The following is a 20,558-nucleotide window of genomic DNA, read 5'->3' as shown; positions in this document are numbered from 1 at the left end:
GAAAATTTTATAGCCCAGCTGGAAAACTTGGTCCTTCGGATACTCCGACGGAAACAGTCCGATGGAGCCCACACACGGTCTGATTCTCCAACAACACGGTCCTATCGGACATTGTCCATCGGAATATCCGACCGTGTGCACAAGGGCTAACAGTTTGTGGAACTTTATTGGGCTGCTTCTATCCACAAATTGTTCTTTCAGCCATCTGTCTGCATTACTGTTGCCAGCAGTGTTAATTTAGTTGACTAAAACATTTTCGTTGACTAAATTAATGCTATTTTAGTCTTCTAAAATACGACTAAAACTAAAACAACTGAGATGACTAAAATACGAGTAAGACTAAAATGGCATTTTAGTTAAAAGTGTGACTGACTAAAACTAAATTGAAATTTGACATCAAAATTAACACTGGTCTGTAGTGCATGTTCAAACCTTAATACCATAAATAATAACATATTACATTTTTCACTCCAGCAGTATATAATGAGTTTGGAAATTGTAGAGAAATGGTTAAATTATGCATTACTATTTAACTACACCCATTTGATTTTAGATGACTAAAACAACTGCAAAAGACTAAAATGGAACTAAAACTAAAATGTTATTTTAGTCAAAAGACTAAGCCCTTGTACACACGGTCGGACATTCCGACCACAAAATCCGTCTGATTTTTTCAGACGGATTTAGTCCGAAACTAGTGTTGCATACACATAGTCGGACAAAGTTGTCGGAAAATCCGATAGTTCGGAACGTGATGACGTTAGTTCGTTACGACGGGACTACGTTCAGGCTAGAAGCCAATAGCTTTGGTCTCGTAATTTGATCTAAGCATGCGTGGCACTTTGTCCGATTGGAATTCTCTACAAACGATCGGACAAAGTCCGATCGGATCATGTTGTCGGAAAATTTTATATCCAGCTCTCAAACTTTGTTGGTCGGACATTCCAACGGAAAAAGTCAGATGGAGCCTACACACGGTCGGATTATCCGACAACACGGTCCAATCGGACATTTTCCGCGGAAATGTCCGACCGTATGTACAAGGGCTTAGACTTAAGCTAAATCGAAATTTGCTGCCAAAGTTAACACTCTCCTTCCAGCAGGTCTCTTGTAATTATTTTATCTTGCAATTCCAGTGCATAATTAAAGTGGAGTTCCAGTCCCCCAAGTCAAATTTTTTTTTTTAATACTGTGCTGTAATTTGGTCCATTTTATATGCAATATTTAGATAGTGTTATTAATGTGGTCCTTTTAATTTAGGTTTAAATTGAATAAAACTACCTGTATGTCAGAAGCAGGCAGGGTCCATCTCCACTGTGGACATCTGAAGCCCTCTTTTACCCATTTCCAGGATTCGGTGTAGCTGGCCATTCAGCATGCACCTCCTGATCTTGCGCCTGCGTGGTAATGCCACCTCGCATCGCTCCTTCCTCCTGACATATTGCCATACCTGAAGCAACCTGTCAATCAGCGGACATCACGCTCTTGTGATCCTCCCATTCGTGTAATTTCTAGTCGGGAAATAGCGCAAGATTTTGGTATTAGGCGACGCCCATGGACTCCTGAGATACATGGCGCCGATATGCCAGGTGTCCATGGGAAACCCCTAATTACGTAATCGCTTAGAGGCCGGAGCCGGAAGTGCTCCAGAAAATAAGAAATTGGAGGTATTTAGAAAGAAAAAATAGTTACCATTTAAAAGCAAATGAAGGATGGGGATTGGATTTATAGCAAGTGAAAAAAAATGAGTGGAACTCTGCTTTAGCCCTGGTTCACACTGAGCTGTGGGAACAAAGCCGTGCGAGTTCAGCTGAACTCACACGATTTCAGAGACATCTGTGCAGGTTTCAGAAACTACTTTTTGAAATCAGTGCAGTGCCGCAAATGCAGCATCACACTGATTAGGACGGTGCTATTGCCGCCGATTGTGATGTCAAATCGCACCAATGTGAACCAGGAGTTAAGAATGGATTCTCCCACTCCCTGCTTTATAGCAATGAAGTGCGCCCTAAGATTCCCTAAAACTACTACAAAAAAAGATATGCAAAACACAAGTGCAAATTTCAACAATGGATTAAAATATTTGTTCACCAATGCCAGAAGTCTGCTATGCAAAATAGAAAAGTTGGCAGCTTTGGTGCATGAAGAAAAACTATGATTTCATTTGTATTGCTGAATCTTGGCTTTATTATTCACAGAATTGGGAATGTCAGGACTTGTGTCAGTATCTGGGTCACCTGCTTTTTGGACTTTTTGCACCCACATTGACTTTCGAGTTTAAGGCAGAATGGAGCGTCCAGGGAACTGTCAGGACTTGTGTCAGCACCCGGGTCACCTGCTAATGGCATTGTTCCCAATGTTGAAGAACGCAGTTCTGGTGGCCATTAGCGTGTGTCTCCCAGCTGGGAGGTATATAATCCCACCCTTAACTGAAGTTCAGTGCTTCAGTGTTCTTCCTGTGAGCCATGCCCCCGTGCCTGATCCTGTATCTTGTTCCTTTGATCTGCTCCTAGTATCCTGCTCCCTGCATCCAGTACTCCATACCCTGCTCTGCTCCCCTTGTTTCCTGTCTCAGTCTTGACCTTGTCACCAGGGGCGGACTGACAACCCATGGAGCCCCCCAGGCAATAGGAAATCATGCCCCCCCCCCGTGTCCCTGTCCACACACAAGCCACACAAAACACCTACTTATTGCACTGGGCCCACATTAAATGCATGCGCCCCTACCCCCTTTAGCTTCAGTGGCAGCAGCTGAGGGTGTACACTTGCTGCAGCAGGATTAAACCCCCTTTTGCTTTTGGTGGGTGATAACGACCCATTCAAGTGAATAGGGCCAATGCACGCAGTTGGAGCATGCTAGTGTGGGATCCAAGGGGTTAAAGCAGGTGATGAGAAGGCAATACAAAGCCTCCTCACTGCCAACTTTAACCCTTTTTTTTTCCTGCTGTACTGCACAAGGTTGCACGGCCTTTGCAGAGCAGCCCCATTCACTTGAATGGGTTACGCTTGGCAGGTGCTACACTTGCCAAGCATGACAGGGTGTATAATGCCTGCTGTGGCTGCAATGTGTGTACACCCCTGGCCACTACAGTTAAAGGGGGTGTGGTTGGGGGTGAGTAAAAACAGGGCTCAACTATGAGGTTTCTATGAGTGCCTTGAGAGAGAGCGGCTCTCCAACAGGGCACACGAGAAGAGGAGGAGCCAGGAGCGCCACTGAGGGACCCCAGAAAAGGAGGACCAGTGTCACTCTGTGCAAAACCAACTGCACAGAGGTAAGTATAACATGTGCTTTTCATTTTTTTAAACAAACCTTAAGACCCCTTTTACACTGGGGTGCTTTGCAGGCGCTACAGCGCTAAAAATAGCGCCTGCAAAGCGCCCTGAAAGAACCACTGCTGTGTCTCCAGTGTAAAAACCCTGAGGGCGCTTTCACACTGGAGCGGTGCGCTAGCAGGACGATAAAAAAGTCCTGCTAGCAGCATCTTTGGAGAGTTCTTTTGTGCTGCTTTACCGTTGTTTTAGCTGCGGTATTCGGCCACTAGCAGGGCAGTTTTACCCCCCTGCTAGTGGCTGAGAAAGGGTTAAAACTACTGCAAAGCGCTCCGGTGGTATAGCCGTGCTGCTCCATTGATTTTAATGGGCAGGAGTGGTGAAGGAGCGGTGCACTGCTCCTGCCCATTGAAATAAACGGGGCAGCATGGCTATAACTTCGGTAAAGCGTGCTTTGCGGTGGTTTTAACCCTTTCTCGGCTGCTAGCAGGGCTGAATACTGCCGCTAAAATGACGGTAAAGTCCGCTAAAAATAGTCCACCCCAGTGTGAAAGGGGCCTTACATATCCTTTAAAAAAACGCATCTGGGTAGCAGTGATCATTACATGATTTTATTTAATTTAAGCTGTAAACAACAAACTCATACTGCAAGGATACATAATAAAAAATAACAATAAAAAGCATTATTGTATAAAAAATATAATCAATTGTCTCTGTCACAAGTGCACTAATATGACTACAATCACCTCAAGCATGTATAAAAAATATAAAAAAGTAAAGAGCAAACATTCTAAACCTGACATTCTTCATTCTCCGCGACTGTGAGATTGTTTAAAACATCAGTCTATATATTACCCTTTGCTATCATTTATTCGCCTGTCTTTTTGCCTGGGAGTACTGGACTGGAAAGGTTAGAGGAGGGCTGTGATTGGAAGGGGGAAATGCGATGTAAGGTAAAGAGATGCAAGATGCAAGGAAGGGGGGCTGTAAAGGGGCCTGGGATGCAAGGAGGGGGGCTGTGAGGGAACTGGGATACAAGGGAGGGGGGGGGGGACTGTAAAGGGGACTGAGATACAAGAAAAGTGCTAGAAATTCTGTATACAGCCACACAGAACAGACAGTGCACAGTGCACATGGGCATTGTTGCTTAACAGCAGACAGGAAAGAGAAACTTTATTACTGAGAAAAGACGTATAGCATACCATAGATGTAGCTACAAACTTAAAAACACTGCCATCTACTGGTTGAAGAATATATCTCTACTAAATACTGATGTACAGTAGTTGTTACACAAAATACAATACAGTTCAGTTATCTGCACTTCTGATCTTTAGAAACATATATGCATAAGGAAAGGGTAAGTGGCACTTTAAATAAAGCATATGTAAGAATCTTTAGAAACATGAAATTTCTGATCTATGCTTCTGAAAAAGCTAGTTGCCTCAGGCTTTAGTGTTGGCCCAGAATAGGGTTACAGATGTATAGCAATGACAACACCTAAAAATTGAACATTACGATAAGTGTCAATGATTTATATTTTTATTAAATATTCAATTAATTGTTTTTTTTCTAATTATTTTCATTAAGATGAATTACAGTTGTATGTTCTTCTTTTTCTTCCTCGCTTCCAGATTTCATGCTCTTTGTTTGATTTCTACTTTTTCTAGCAGATATCTCTTTCCTGAAAATAGAAAAGAAGAAATTGTACAAATAATTAAAGCTGAACTCCTGCCACAAATTATATTTGTACATTTGAACAGTAAAAATAAAATGACCACTAATTAAGTGTGCCTCATCTCTGGTTGCCATCCCAGATAGGAGCTGCAAATTTGAAAATGACTTGCTAAGCTATTGTTAGCCCTTGTACACACGGTCGGAGATTCCGACAACCAAATCCGTCTGAGTTATTCCGACGGATTAATTCCGGAAGAGGTCCGGAAGTGATGTTGCATACACACGGTCGGACTAAGTTGTCGGAAAATCCGAATGTGCATAACGTGATGACGTTATTTCGTTAGGACGGGACTACGTTCAGGCTAGTAGCCAATAGCTTTGGTCTAGGAATTTTATCTGAGCATGCATGGCACCTTGTCCGTTGGAGTAGGCTACACATGATCGGAGTATGTCCGATCGGAGCATTTTGTCAGAAAATATTTCCGGCAAGTTGGAAAAGTTGGTCCGACGGATATTCCGACGGAAACAGTCCGATGGAGACCACACACAGTCGGAATATCCGACAAAACGCTCCGATAGGAAACATTCCGACGGAATCTCCGACCGTGTGTACAAGGGCTTAGACTTGCCAGGCTTCACAGGTTTGTTGCACAATTGTAGCAAGTCTGCATTGCATAACTCCAGATCAACTTTCTTTGCAAACATTCTGCAAGTTTGCTGCAAGTTCTGGTTAAATTATGTTTTTTAATAGTCATCCCACCACAGGGGGCACTGTAACTGGATTTTCATGCTAATTAAAATAGGGGTGTGTATCTATCACAGGGTGGTATCTACGGATACACTCAAAAGAGTCAAAAAAACAATTACCACGTCCTGGTAATAACTTCAAATTAAAAAAAAAATGCTGTAGACTTGCAGATCTCTTGCCGTAGACTCACTGCTGCAACTTTGCTCTTGCTAGAGACTTGCCATGCAAATTTGCTACAAATTGGAAAACGCAAGGCCTGAATGAAGGATTTGGTACAGCAAGCAACTCAGTGGTCAGTATACTATAGCAGGAACTGAAAATCTCAGTGCTGGACTTTTCAGTGTTACCAGGAAAGAGTGGGCTGAATGAAAGTAAGTGATCTAATGAATGCTGCAGCAGTCAGAGATGGGGCACAGGTCAGTAGTTACATAGTTACATAGTGGGTGAGGTTGAAAAATGACACAAGTCCACCGTGTCCAACCTATGTGTGTGATAATATGTCAGTATTACCTTGTATATCCCTGTATGTTGTGGTCGTTCAGGTGCTTATCTCATAGTCTTTTTAAACCATTGATACTCCCCACTGAGACCACCGCCTGTGGAAGGGAATTCCACATCCTTGCCACTCTAATGCCCCATACAAACGGTCGGACAGCCCAACCACAAAATCTGTCTGATTTTTTCAGACGGATTTTGGCTGAAAGTTGTGTTGCATACACATGGTCGCCCAAAGTTGTCAGAAAATCAGATCGTTCTGAACAAGGCGACGTCAAACATGTATGTGAGAACTATAAATGGGCCAGTAGCCAATAGCTTTCATCTCTTAGTTTATTCTGAGCATTCGTGGCACTTTGTCCATCGGAATTGTCTATACTCGATCGGAATTTATGCGATCGGATTTTGTTGTCGGAAAATTTTAGAACCTGCTCTCAAACTTTGTGCGTTGGAAAATCCGACGGAAAAAGTCAGATGGAGCCCAAACGTGGTTAGATTTTCCGACAACATGATTCGATCGCACATTTTCTGTCGGAAAATCCGACCGTGTGTATGGGGAATTACAGTTAAGAACCCTTATGTATTTTAAGGATAAACCTCTTTTCTTATAATTTTAATCAGTGCCCATGTGTCTTGTTAAACTCCATTCTGCAAAAAAGTTTTATCCCTATGGTGGGGTCACCAGTACGGTATTTGTAAATTGAAATCATATCCTCTCTCAAGCATCTCTTCTCCAGAGAGAATAAGTTCAGTGCTCACAACCTTTCCTCATAACTAATATCCTCCAGACCCTTTATTAGCTTTGTTGCCCTTCTTTGTACTCGCTCCATTTCCAGTACATCCTTCCTGGGGACTGGTGCCCAGAACTGGACAGCATACTCCAGGTGCGGCCGGACCAGAGTGTTGTAGAGCGGGAGAATTATTATTTTATCTCTGGAGTTAATACCCTTTTTAATGCATGCCAATATTCAGTTTGCTTTGTTAGCAGCAGCTTGGCATTGCATGCCATTGCTGAGCCCATCATCTACTCGGACCCCCAGATCATTTTCCATCCTAGATTCCCCCAGAGGATCTCCCCCCAGTGTATAGATTGCATTCATATTTTAGTGGTAATTTATTTTTATTCCTCAGTGCAGGGGTGCTCAACAGTTTGAAGTTTTGAAGATCGCAGGACACTTAAAGCGGAGGTCCACCCTAAAATGGACCTTCCGCTCATCGGAATCCTCCCCCCCTCCGGCGCCACAATTGGCACCTTTCAGGGGGGAGGGGGGTGCAGTTACCTGGATAATCCAGGTAACTGCACCCACTTCCGGGATAGCTCTCTGTGGAAAGGGGCGTAGATTACGCCCCTTTCCGCAAGTGCCCGCCCCCTTCCGCAAGTGCCCCGCTGCCTGCTGGGAAACACACAGATCCCAGAGGCAGCGGGGACCGTCCTCATTGTGCAGCGCGGCTCGCGCATGCGCAGTAGGGAACCGGGAAATGAAGCCGAAAGGCTCCATTTCCTGATTCCCATACCCAAGATGGCGGCGGCAGCACACGACAGACGATCTACAGATCGGCTTCGGGTGCCGACATCGCGGGCGCGCTGGACAGGTAAGTGTCACGATTTTAAAAGTCAGCAGCTGCAGTATTTGTAGCTGCTGGCTTTTAAAAAAAAAAAAAAACGCGGAGTCCCGGCGGACTCTCGCTTTAAGTGATTTGGTAACCAGTCATGGGCCACAATAAAATTAAATGGTTCAGAATTTTTTAGTTTTTTTTTAATAGCATAATGAAAATTTTAATTAGCAATCAGGATCCTCATATTCCGTGACATCAATCCCTGTCAGATGCTTATTCAATGTTTAATCACATTTTTTATTAACCAGATCACCATTAATCCCACTCTCTTGTTCAAATGAAACAGTGTTGCAGGCCTTCACAGCCATCCTTTGGATCGCCAAAGCAAGGACCAGGGATCACCAAAACAGACCAGGGAAGTGCATGCCCTAGTAGTGCAATAAACTTCTTGATTGAGCAAAGATAAAATGGCACATAATTGCATTCGCATGCTCCTGGGAATGATACCAAGTTCATCATGCAACTGTGAGAATTCACCTTCAGATAGGGTCATCACCTTTTTCTTCAAGTCAAACCCGAACACTTCAGCAGAACTTGGCATTTTGTCTGTAGCATACGCAATGAGATTGTAAAATACCTAGGAAACCTCTGTGTGCCCGAGGGGAGTAGTAATGCGGCACATGCAGCAGTGAACAGTGGGTGTAGCCAATTGCATATAGTGCAGGTGTGCGTAATGTACAATATAGTGTATATAGTGCAGGTGTGTGTAATGTGCAATATAGTGTATATACAGGGCCGGACTGGGAATAAAAAACAGCCCTGCCATGTGTCTCCTCTCTCTTCTGCCTAAACACTAAACCAGGTGCTTGACCAGTTGTCCCCCGTCATATATCAAAATGACGCCGGCAAAGTGGCTGTGTTATCCTGACCGGACGTCATACGACATCTTTCAGGATAACAAGCCGCTGCGTGCTCCTGGAGCGTGCATCATGGCAATCGTTGTTGCGGTTGCTCGGTCTGACACACCGCAACTCCGATCTAGGTAAAGAGTCTCTGACAGAGACTTTTTATCACATGATCACCATGATAAATCACAGCTGATCAGTGTGAACAGGAAGAGCTGTTGATCGGCTTTTCCTCACTCACGTCTGTCAGACAGGAGTAGAAGAGAGCCGATTGGCTGCTCTTCTGCCAGGCAGGGTCTGTACTGATTTTCAGCGCCGCCCCCCTCCCCGAGGATGCCCACACTGGACCACCAGGGATGCCGCCAGGACTATCAGGGATGCCCACCACTGGCCACCACCAGGTATGCCCCCCATGGCCACCAGGGATGCCAATCTGTGCCCGCAATGGATGCCAATCAGTGCCAAACGATAATGCCTGCCAATCAGTGATGCCCATCAGTACCATCAATTAGTGTACATCAGTGCCACCTATCAGTGCCCATTCATGCCCATCCGTGCTGCCTATCTGTGCCCATCAGTGCCACCTATGTGTACCCATCAGTGCTGCATATCAGTGACGCATATTAGTGCCCATCTTTGGTGCCGGTGCCCATCAGTGTCTGTCAGTGCAGCCTCATCAGTGCCCATCGGTGAAGGCGAAGAAGGAGTGAAACGTACTTATTTACAAAGTTTTGTAACAAACAAAAAAAAGTTTTTTTTCAAAATTTCAGTTTTTTTTTTAATTTGTTTAGCAGAAAATAAAAAAAGGGCTAGTTTACCTTTTCACAAAAAATGAAAAGGGGAACTATCTCACGACACTCTCCCAAACCCCTCCAGTCCCCTCTCCGTTTATCCTATTTGAGTTCTATTTTCTGCCATTTTCTTTAGCTCTTATATGCAAGTAATGGCAAGTGCTCATTGATCAGTGCTGGCCACATGACCACACTGATCAATTAAAATCTCTTCTTTATTCTGGGATACCATCTCGAAAAAAAGGACCCTCCAAACAGCTTCTCATTGGTCAGTGACATGGCCAGTGCTGAACAATGACTGCTCATCATTGCTTGCATGATGCTGTTGGTGCTTTGTAGTAATGGATTTCAGTCCCGGAAGGATTTACACCCTTAATGACCAGGCCATTTTCTGTGATACGGCACTGCGTTGCTTTAACCACTTCCCGACCAGCGCACGACGATGTACGTCGACAGAATGGCACGGGCAGGCATATTGGCGTACATGTACGTCCAATATTCGTTGCCGCCGTGCCATCGGGAGCGCGCTGCCGGCGGCGCGCTCCCGCGCTGGTCGGGACCCCCGTGAGTCCGGTCGCGGGACCCGCGGACTCGATCGCCGCGGGCATCCCCGCGATCGTCTCACGGAGCGGCCGAATGGAGGAAATGCTGTATAAACAACATTTTTCCATTCTGCCTAGCAACTAGTGACGCTGATCTCTGCTCCATGTGATTGGAGCAGAGATCAGTGTACACTAAATGAAAGCCCAACCCCCCCACAGTTAGTAACACACCCCTAGGAACACTTAACCCCTACACTGCCACCCACTGGTTAACCCTTTCACTGCCAGTGTCATTTACACAGGAATCACTGCATTTATATAGCAGTGATTACTGTATAAATGACAATGGTCCCAAAAATGTGTCAAAAATGTCCGATGGGTCCCCCACAATGTCGCAGTCACAATAAAAATCGCAGATCGCCGCCATTACTAGTAAAAAAAAAAAAAAAAAAAAATTATTAATAAAAATGCTATAAAACTATCCCTATTTTGTAAACGCTATAACTTTTGCGCAAACCAATCAATAATCGCTTATTGCGATTTTTTTACCAAAAATATGTAGAAGAATACGTATCGGCCTAAACTGAGGGAAAAAAATGTTTTTTTATATATTTTTGGGGGATATTTATTATTACAAAAAGTAAAAAATAATGCGTTTTTTCAAAATTATCGCTCTATTTTTGTTTATAGCGCAAAAAATAAAAACCGCTGGGGTGATCAAATACCACCAAAAGAAAGCTCTATTTGTGGGAAAAAAAGGACGTTAATTTTGTTTGGGAGCCAAGTCGCACGACCGCGCAATTGTCAGTTAAAGCGACGCAGTGCCGAATCGCAAAAAGTGGTCTGGTCTTTGACCAGCAAATTGGTCCGGTCTGAAAGTGGTTAAAGAGGAAGTAAACTCACTCTTTAAAAAAAACAAAAAAAAACATCCTGCAGGACAAAGGCATAATGAGCTAGTATGCATAGCATACTAGCTTATTATGAATTACTTACCTGAGATCAAAGCCCCCGAAGCAACCCTTGTTCACCTCCTCCTTAGCTGACATGTTGACTCGGCGTGTCTTCCAGGTATTGCTGCTCCGGCGCTGTGACTGGCTGGAGCAACGATGATGTCACTCCCGCGCATGCGCGCTGGTGCCGCCACTAACAGCATGATCGGCGTTAGAAATGGCACGCTGTTTACGGCACATGCGCTGTAGACATCGGTGCTGGTATTTCTGGAAATATCTCCTAAACCTTTTAGGTTTGGGAAATATTTCTTGCACCTACAGGAAAGCCTTAATCTAGGCTTACCTGTAGGTTAAAGTGGTTGTAATAGGTTTACTACCATTTTAACTGACAATTGCATGGTCATGCGACGCTGTACCCAAATACAATTGACGCATTTTTTTCCCCACAAATAGAGCTTTCTTTTGGTGCTATTTGATCACTTCTGCATTTTTTTTTTTTTTGCTCTATAAACAAAGATCAACAATTAAAAAAAAAAACACAATTTTTTACTTTCTGCTATAATACATATCCCCAAAAAAATTATATATAATTTCTTCAGCAATTTAGGTCAATATGTATTCTTCTACATATTTTTGGTAAAAAAAATCCTAATAAGCGTATATTGATTGGTTTAGCAAAAGTTATAACGTTTACAAACTACGGGATAGATTTATTTATTTAATTTATTTTTTACTAGTAATGGTTGTGATCAGCGATTTTTAGTGGGACTGCAACATTGCGATGGTCAAATCTGACCCTTAGGCTTGATTCACACTAACGCGTTTTTTGATGCATTTTGCAGAAATGCAGGAAATTTTTTTAACATGGGTTCCTATGGAACATGTTCACATCAATGCATTTTTGTGCCTCTGCATTTTTGGAAAGGGTTGGGGACTTTTTTTCATGTAAAATGCAGTGTTTTGCATGTAATAGAAGTCAATGGACCCGCATCAAAAACGCAAGTAGTGCATTTTTACCGCGATTTTGCCACGATTTGCGTTTTGCATTTTTGTTTTACTTTTTTTTTTCTTTTTTTTCACTGTATATAGCTGGTTGCTAAGTGGCAAAATCGCAGTAAAAACGTGCATCCAAAAATGCGACAAGCACCGCAAAAAGCACTGCAAAAATGCTGAAAAGCAACATGCATAGATGTGTATCGAGCCTAAGTGACACTTTTTGGGGACCAGTGACACCAATACAGTAATCAGTGCTAAAAAAAATGTATCGATTACTGTATAAATGACACTGCCAGGGAAGGGGGTTAACATCCGGGGTGATAAAAGGGTTAAATGTGTTCCCAGTTGGTGCTTTCTTACTGTGTGGGGGGAAATGCTGACAACAACAACTCAGAGATCGCTAATCACTAGAAACAGCTGATCTCCATGTTGTCCCCTGTCAGAATGGGGATCTGCCTTGTTTACATAGGCAGATCCCCGTTCTGCCTCTCTGTGAAGCAATACTGGGTGGCCGGTGGACATCCCGCCTGCCGGGCACACGCATCAGCGCCTCCTCCGTGCAGCGGGCGCATGCGCGCCCACACGATCTATTGCATGAAACGACATACAGGTACGTCGCTCTGCCCAATATATATGCGGTGGGCGGTCTTTAAGGGGTTAAGCAAGTGCTGGACCCAACCAATATACTGGCTGGAGAGGACAGCAGAAGATGGGGTGGGGAGCATGTTATTTCATTTTTTCACAAAAAAATTAAAAGGTGAACTAACCTTTTAACATACTATTTTCTTTCCTATTCTAACAACTTTTGTGCATAAAGCCATGTACGTTTTCTATTTCTCCCTTCTCATGTCACAGGCAGGGGTAGACTGACAACTCATGGGCCCCCAGGCAATCCGAGATTATGGGGCCACACAGTAGACACACACACAGTATACAATCACACAGTATACACATACATGTACACACAGTATACACAGACATGATTCTATTGGTTGAGAAGGTACTGGAGAGGTGGAGCAGCTATAATCTTGGGATTTTTAGACCAAAAGAATGTCGGTAAGGGACATTTCAGAGACATATGTAAAAAAAACGCAGATTTTTACATACTGTCCCTGGTTTTACTGAGGCTGGCAACCCTGATGGGGCCCCCTAGTGGCTCGGGGCCCTCGGGCAGTGCCCGAGTGGCCGAATGGACAGTCCGCCCCCTGGTCACAGGTCTTTAGTAAAACCCACACAGCAGCTGTGAAAACACTGTATGAAAATATATATTACTTTCAAAAGTCTGATTTGCAGTCTCTGGGGGGAATTAATTAAAGCTGCTGCGCCACTTTTCTGGCATTAATTGCTCTTGTTAATATGTTGTGCCTAACGTAATTAATAAAAACAACTTCAACAGTTTTGGTTCTGACAGTAACTGGTGTGCTGCAACATCTGAGTCAAATTCAGTATAAAATACTGACAATTCGTATTTACAAAAGTGGAGCTAAGACAGACATTTTTTGGGGTACGGAGCCAAATTTGTCATTCTATAAGTGGAGCAGCATGTGCCAAATTCAAGTTCTTGACAGGTATTTGGCTCATGCTGTGCCACTTTTAGAACGCATCCAAGACACTTTTGCTAAATCTATGAGAAGGGGGGATAGAGGGGACTTTAACCACTTGCCGACCGCCGCACGACGATGTACGTCGACAGAATGGCACTGGCAGGCATAAGGGCTTACATGTACGTCCTTGCCTGCCCGCGGGTCGGGGGCCCGATCGGGCCCCCGCCCGGTGCCTGCGGCAGTCGGTATTCGTTCGGGAGCGATCCTGGACGAGGGGACGGCCATTCATTCATGGCCACCCCCTCGCGATCGCTCCCGACGAATGAAAATGTCCCGTGACATCACTTCCTCTCCTGTAATGTAAACACAGGAGAGGAAGTGATGTATTCTCTCCTCCGTGTCGGTATTTTTCGTTCCGGCACCGAGGAGAGAGCATCGGTGAGTTGCACAAGCACTACACTACACAGTAGAACATGCCAGGCACACTCACACCCCCCCTTTACCCCCCGATCACCCCCCAATTACCCCTGCCCCCCCAGTCACAGTGACACCAATTGCTTTTTTTTTTTTTTGCATTGGTGTCATTTGTGACTGTAATAACTGTTAGGGCAGTTAGGGTTAGCCCCCTTTAGTTCTAATGTGCCCCCCTAACCCCCCCAATAAAGGTTTAACCCCGTGATCACCCCCCCTCGCCAGTGTCACTAAGGCTGGGTTCACATTGCAGCTGTTTATGAGAACGAATGTGATTCGCACCGCACTGCAGTGCAAATCACATCCGATCTCTGTGCGATTCGAGTTCAGCCATACAGATAGTATGGCTGAATTCGTGTCGCACCCGCCGCACCCGCCGCAAATTCGCACGGGACCCTTTTTTTGGCCCGCAGCAGAATCGGATCGCATGGGTGTTCACACCATGCGATCCGAGTTTGCAGATCGCACTGCGATATGCGAACTGATCTGGGGGTGTCATTAACATTTCACTGACACTCCCAGCAGTTCGCATAGGGCAGTGTGAACTGCCGCCGGGAGGCATGCGATGCGGGAACCCGCCGCGGATTCATGGCGTTCCCGCATCGCTCCAGTGTGAACCCAGCCTAATAAGCGATCATTTTTCTGATCGCTGTATTAGTGTCACAGGTGACGCTAGTTAGGCAGGTAGGTATTTAGGTTCGCCGCAGCTTTTTATAGCGCCAGGGACCCCCATATACTACCGCATAAAGCCCCCTGATTTCCCCCTAGTTAACCCTTTCACCAGTGATCACCATATAACTGTTACAGGTGACGCTGGTTGGTTACTTATTTTTTTATAGTTTCAGGGCACCCGCCATTTATTACCTAATAAAGGTTTAACCCCCTGATCACCCGGCGGGTGTAATTTGTGACTGTAATAACTGTTAGGGCAGTTAGGGTTAGCCCCCTTTAGTTCTAAGGTACCCCCCTAACCCCCCCAATAAAGGTTTAACCCCGTGATCACCCCCCGTCGCCAGTGTCACTAAGGCTGGGTTCACATTGCAGCGGTTTATGAGAACGGATGTGATTCGCACCGCACTGCAGTGCAAATCACATCCGATCTCTGTGCGATTCGAGTTCAGCCATACAGATAGTATGGCTGAATTCGTGTCGCACCCGCCGCACCTGCCGCAAACTCGCACGGGACCCTTTTTTTGGTCCGCAGCAGAATCGGATCGCATGGGTGTTCACACCATGCGATCCGAGTTTGCAGATCGCACTGCGATATGCGAACTGATCTGGGGGTGTCATTAACATTTCACTGACACTCCCAGCAGTTCGCATAGGGCAGTGTGAACTGCCGCCGGGAGGCATGCGATGCGGGAACCCGCCGCGCATTTGTGGCGTTCCCACATCGCTCCAGTGTGAACCCAGCCTAATAAGCGATCGTTTTTCTGATCACTGTATTAGTGTCACAGGTGACGCTAGTTAGGCAGGTAGGTATTTAGGTTCGCCGCAGCTTTTTATAGCGCCAGGGACCCCCATATACTACCGCATAAAGCCTCCTGATTGCCCCCTAGTTAACCCTTTTTATGGCCTTCAAAACTGTAACGCCCTTAGAAAGCCTGAAGGCGGTGCTTGGTTTTCGGGGCCCCGTACGCGGCTAGGCTCCCAAAAAGTCCCACATATGTGGTATCCCCGTACTCAGGAGAAGCAGCAGAATTTATTTTGGGGTGTCATTTCACATATGCCCATGGCATGCGTGAGCAATATATCATTTAGTGACAACTTTGTGAAAAAAAAAAGTTTGTAATTTTCCCGCAACTTGTGGCAAAATATAAAATATTCCATGGACTCAACATGCCTCTCAGCAAATAGCTTGGGGTGTCTACTTTCTAAAATGGGGTCATTTGTGGGGGTTTTGTGCCATCTTGGCATTTTATGGCCTTCAAAACTGTAATAGGTAGTGAGGAGTGAAGTCAAATATTTACGCCCTTAGAAAACCTGAAGGCGGTTCTTGGTTTTCGGGGCCCCGTACGTGGCTAGGCTCCCAAAAAGCCCCACATATGTGGTATCCCCGTACTCAGGAGAAGCAGCAGAATTTATTTTGGGGTGTCATTTCACATATGCCCATAGCATGTGTGAGCAATATATCATTTAGTGACAACTTTGTGAAAAAAAAATAAAAAAAAATTAAAGTTTGTAATTTTCCCGCAACTTGTGGCAAAATATAAAATATTCCATGGACTCAAAATGCCTCTCAGCAAATAGCTTGGGGTGTCTACTTTCTAAAATGGGGTCATTTGTGGGGGTTTTGTGCCATCTTGGCATTTTATGGCCTTCAAAACTGTAATAGGTAGTGAGCAGTGAAATCAAAAATTTACACCCTTAGAAAGCCTGAAGGCGGTGCTTGGTTTTCGGGGCCCCGTACGCGGCTAGGCTCCCAAAAAGTCCCACATATGTGGTATCCCCGTACTCAGGAGAAGCAGCAGAATTTATTTTGGGGTGTCATTTCACATATGCCCATAGCATGTGTGAGCAATATATCATTTAGTGACAACTTTGTGTAAAAAAAAAAAAAAATATTTATTTTTTGTCATTATTCAATCGCTTGAGGCAAAAAAATAAAATATTCAATGGGCTCAACATGCCACTTATCAATTTCCTTAGGGTGTCTACTTTCCAAAATGGGGTCATTTGGGGGGGTTTTGTACTGCCCTGCCATTTTAGCACCTCAAGAAATGAGATAGGCAGTCGTAAACTAAAAGCTGCGTAAATTCCAGAAAACGTACCTTAGTTTGTAGATGTGACAACTTTTGCGCAAACCAATAAATATACAATTATTGACTTTTTTTTTACCAAAGACATGTGGCTGAATACATTTTGGCCTAAATGTATGACTAAAATTGAGTTTATTGGATTTTTCTAATAACAAAAAGTAGAAAATATCATTTTTTTTCAAAATTTGCGGTCTTTTTACGTTTATATCGCAAAAAATAAAAATCGCAGAGGCAATCAAATACCATCAAAAGAAAGCTCTATTTGTGGGAAGAAAAGGACGCAAATTTTGTTTGGGTACAACATTGCATGACCGCGCAATTACCAGTTAAAGCAGCGCAGTGCCAAATTGTAAAAAGACCTCTGGTCATTTACCAGCAAAATGGTCCGGTCTGAAGGTGGTTAAATGAGGCAGTGATTGGGTAGAGTCATATGTCTCCATCCCTGGTGCAGATAAAAGAAAAGGGAAATTTGGGACTTTAGATGAAGTACACGGCTATGAGGTGATGAAACAAAATCGATATATAATATCATGTTTATTGGTACATATATGCATGTTGAGTCGTAACAAAATACGCAAATTAGTAGTATTGCTCTTTATTACACATGGTACATATATACTGTACATATCACCACACCACCATGGTGTGGGTGGTGTTGGTTAGTGACCTAGACCTCTCTAAGTAATATAAGAACATACCATGATGAATTATGATTGTAAAAGCAAGTATGATCAGATGGTAGCAATAGCATAGCATCCAAAAAGGGCTCTACGCATTTTGTGGGTTCTTTCCACTAATCAGGAGCCAATGCAGGGTACATATACTTGTACAAGTCAGCTATAGGTTCCAAATGGGGTGCTGAGAGCCGAAGACATGAGGGATTCATCTCCGGGAGCTGTGGCAGTGGCCAGCGGTATGTAGGCAACTGCAGAAAAGCACTGGTGAATGGACTACCATGGGAGTGGGGTCCCCACTGGAAATCAAAAATGATGCAATGTGTGTTGGACAAATTTTTTTTTTTTAAACTAACCTTTTAAAAAAAAATACAAAAAAAGGTCCTTAAGTGCACTGTGTTCGGACTCCGGACACAGTGCGATGCCGGACACAGTGCACTTATGGGAAGCGCCACGTCTAGGCAATCACGAGATTGCAGGCGTGGCACTTCATTTGCGGGCGTTTAGCCTACCTTGCGGAGCTTTGTGAAGCGCAGAGTAGCTTCTGCCCTGCGCTTGTAGTATATATTAATACAGCTGGGCGGTTTTGATTGAGATCCGTTTGATGTCACTTCCTGTTTCTCTCCCATTGCACCTTGGAGAGAAGAAACAGGAAGCATGAGAGTGGAATCGCCGCTGCCTGTGGAGGGAGACATCGCAAGGGAGGACACCACAGCAAGGTAAGTACACACAGGCTGGAGGGACACAGGCTGGAGGGATACAGGCTGGACAGAGGGACACAGGCTGGAGGGACACAGGCTAGAGGGACACAGGCTGGACAGAGGGACACAGGCTGGAGGGGCACATGCTGGACAAAGGCTGGAGGGACACAGGGTGGACACAGGCTGGAAGGACACAGGCTGGACAAAGGCTGGAGGGACACAGGCTGGACAAAGGCTGGAGGGACACAGGGTGGACACAGGATGGAGGGACATAGGGTGGACACAGGCTGGAGGGACACAGGGTGGACACAGGCTGGAGGGACACAGGGTGGACACAAGCTGGAGGGACACAGGCTGGACACAGGCTGAAGGGACACAGGCTGGACAGAGGGACACAGACTGGACACAAGCTGGAAAGAGTGACAAAGGCTGGACACAGGCTGGACAAAGGGACACAGGCTGGACAGAGGGACACAAGTGGGACACAGGCTGGACAGAGGGACACAGGCTGGTGGCATTTCATGGGACACAGGCTGGCTGCATTTGGTGGGACACAGGCTGGCTGCATTTGGTGGGACACAGGCTTGACACAGAGACACACGCTGGCTGCATTTCATGGGACACAGGCTGGACACAGAGACACAGGCTGGCTGCATTTCATGGGACACAGGCTGGACACAGAGACACGGGCTGGCTGCATTTGGTGGGACACAGGCTGGACACAGGGACACAGGCTGGCTGAATTTCATGGGACACAGGCTGGACACAGGGACACAGGCTGGACACAGGGACACGGGCTGGCTGCATTTCATGGGACACATGGACACAGGCTGGAGGGGCACAGGCTGGACAAAGGCTGGAGGGACACAGGGTGGACACAGGCTGGAAGGACACAGGCTGGGCAAAGGCTGGAGGGACACAGGCTGGGCAAAGGCTGGAGGGACACAGGCTGGACAAAGGGTGGAGGGACACAGGGTGGACACAGGCTGGAGGGACACAGGCTGGAGGGACACAGGCTGGACACAGGCTGGAGGGACACAGGCTGGACAGAGGGACACAGGCTGGACACAAGCTGGACAGAGGGACAAAGGCTGGACACAGGCTGGACAGAGGGACACAGGCTGGACAGAGGGACACAGGCTGGTGACATTTCATGGGACACAGGCTGGCTGCATTTGGTGGGACACAGGGACACAGGCTGGCTGCATTTCATGGGACACAGGGACACAGGCTGGCTGCATTTGGTGGGACACAGGCTGGACACAGGGACACAGGCTGGCTGCATTTGATGTGACACAGGCTGGACACAGGGACACAGGCTGGCTGAATTTCATGGGACACAGGCTGGACACAGGGACACAGGCTGGACAGAGGGACACAGGCTGGACACAGGGACACAGGCTGGCTGCATTTCATGGGACACAGGGACACAGGCTGGCTGCATTTCATGGGACACAGGGACACAGACGGGACACAGCCTGGACAGAGGGACACAGGCTGGACACAGGGACACAGGCTGGCTGCATTTCACAGGACACGGGCTGGACACAGGGACACAGGCTGGCTGCATTTGGTGGGGACACAGGCTGGACATAGGGACACAGGCTGGCTGCATTTGGTGCGACACAGGGACACAGGCTGGCTGCATTTCATGGGACACAGGATGCACACAGGGACACGGGCTGGACAGAGGGACACAGGCTGGACACAGGGACACAGGCTGGCTGCATTTCATGCGACACAGGGACACAGGCTGGCTGCATTTCATGGGACACAGGCTGGGCACAGGGACACAGGCTGGCTGCATTTCATGCGACACAGGCTGGACAACTGGCAATACTCAGAATACACACTGAAGCATCTGCTTCCTAATGCCTGCAAGCTGCAATACATCTATACAGGCGTAACCAATCAACTCACATGGAAACAATCTGTTTATATTTATATAAAAGCACATTAACTACATTACTCTACAGTCTACACTGTATAGAGCACTGGGACATGGATAGCTGCAAAGCTAAGGAGTAATCATTACGTAACATGTGATATCTCCCTATTAATCATAACCTTTTCATGTTAGTCCACTCTCTCTCTCTCTCTATCTATCTATCTATCTATCTATCTATCTATATATATATATATATATATATATATATATATATATATATTTCATGCAGACTTATTATTGTTACTCAAGGCTCTGATGAAGAGGACATCCTCGAAACGCGTTAGCACACCTTTTGAATGCTTGTCCTTGTATGTGCATGCCTGTTTTTAAAAACAAGCTTTTAATGTGAATATGTTGTTAACCTGCATTTATGATACTTTGCATATGCTTTTATCATTTTTTATGTGAATAAGCTGTATACATCTTTTGATCAAAGCATCAGATCACGTGCCTTCCATCTTTTCCTCTTTCACCTGGCTGCATTATTTGATGTGACACAGGCTGGCTGCATTTTATGTGACACAGGCTGCATG

General features: G+C 45.5%; 1 protein-coding gene across 1 annotated transcript in view; it reads right to left on the bottom strand.

Moving 5' to 3' along the window:
- Positions 1 to 4,791: 4,791 nt before the first annotated feature.
- The window catches only part of LOC143960160 (uncharacterized), a 139,250-nt gene continuing 123,483 nt past the window's right edge, over positions 4,792 to 20,558 (bottom strand). The window contains exon 8 of the mRNA XM_077468473.1: positions 4,792 to 4,951. Within this exon, the coding sequence (XP_077324599.1) occupies positions 4,840 to 4,951 (112 nt within the window). The 3' untranslated portion in view covers positions 4,792 to 4,839. The remainder of the gene's footprint in view (positions 4,952 to 20,558) is intronic.

Source organism: Lithobates pipiens, unplaced genomic scaffold, assembly GCF_037356315.1.
Source record: "Lithobates pipiens isolate NorthernLeopardFrog02 unplaced genomic scaffold, aLitPip1_a1.2 Scaffold_8, whole genome shotgun sequence".
Classification (NCBI taxonomy): domain Eukaryota; kingdom Metazoa; phylum Chordata; class Amphibia; order Anura; family Ranidae; genus Lithobates; species Lithobates pipiens.
Note: the sequence above shows the minus strand (reverse complement) of the source record. Positions and strands in the feature narration are given on the sequence as shown.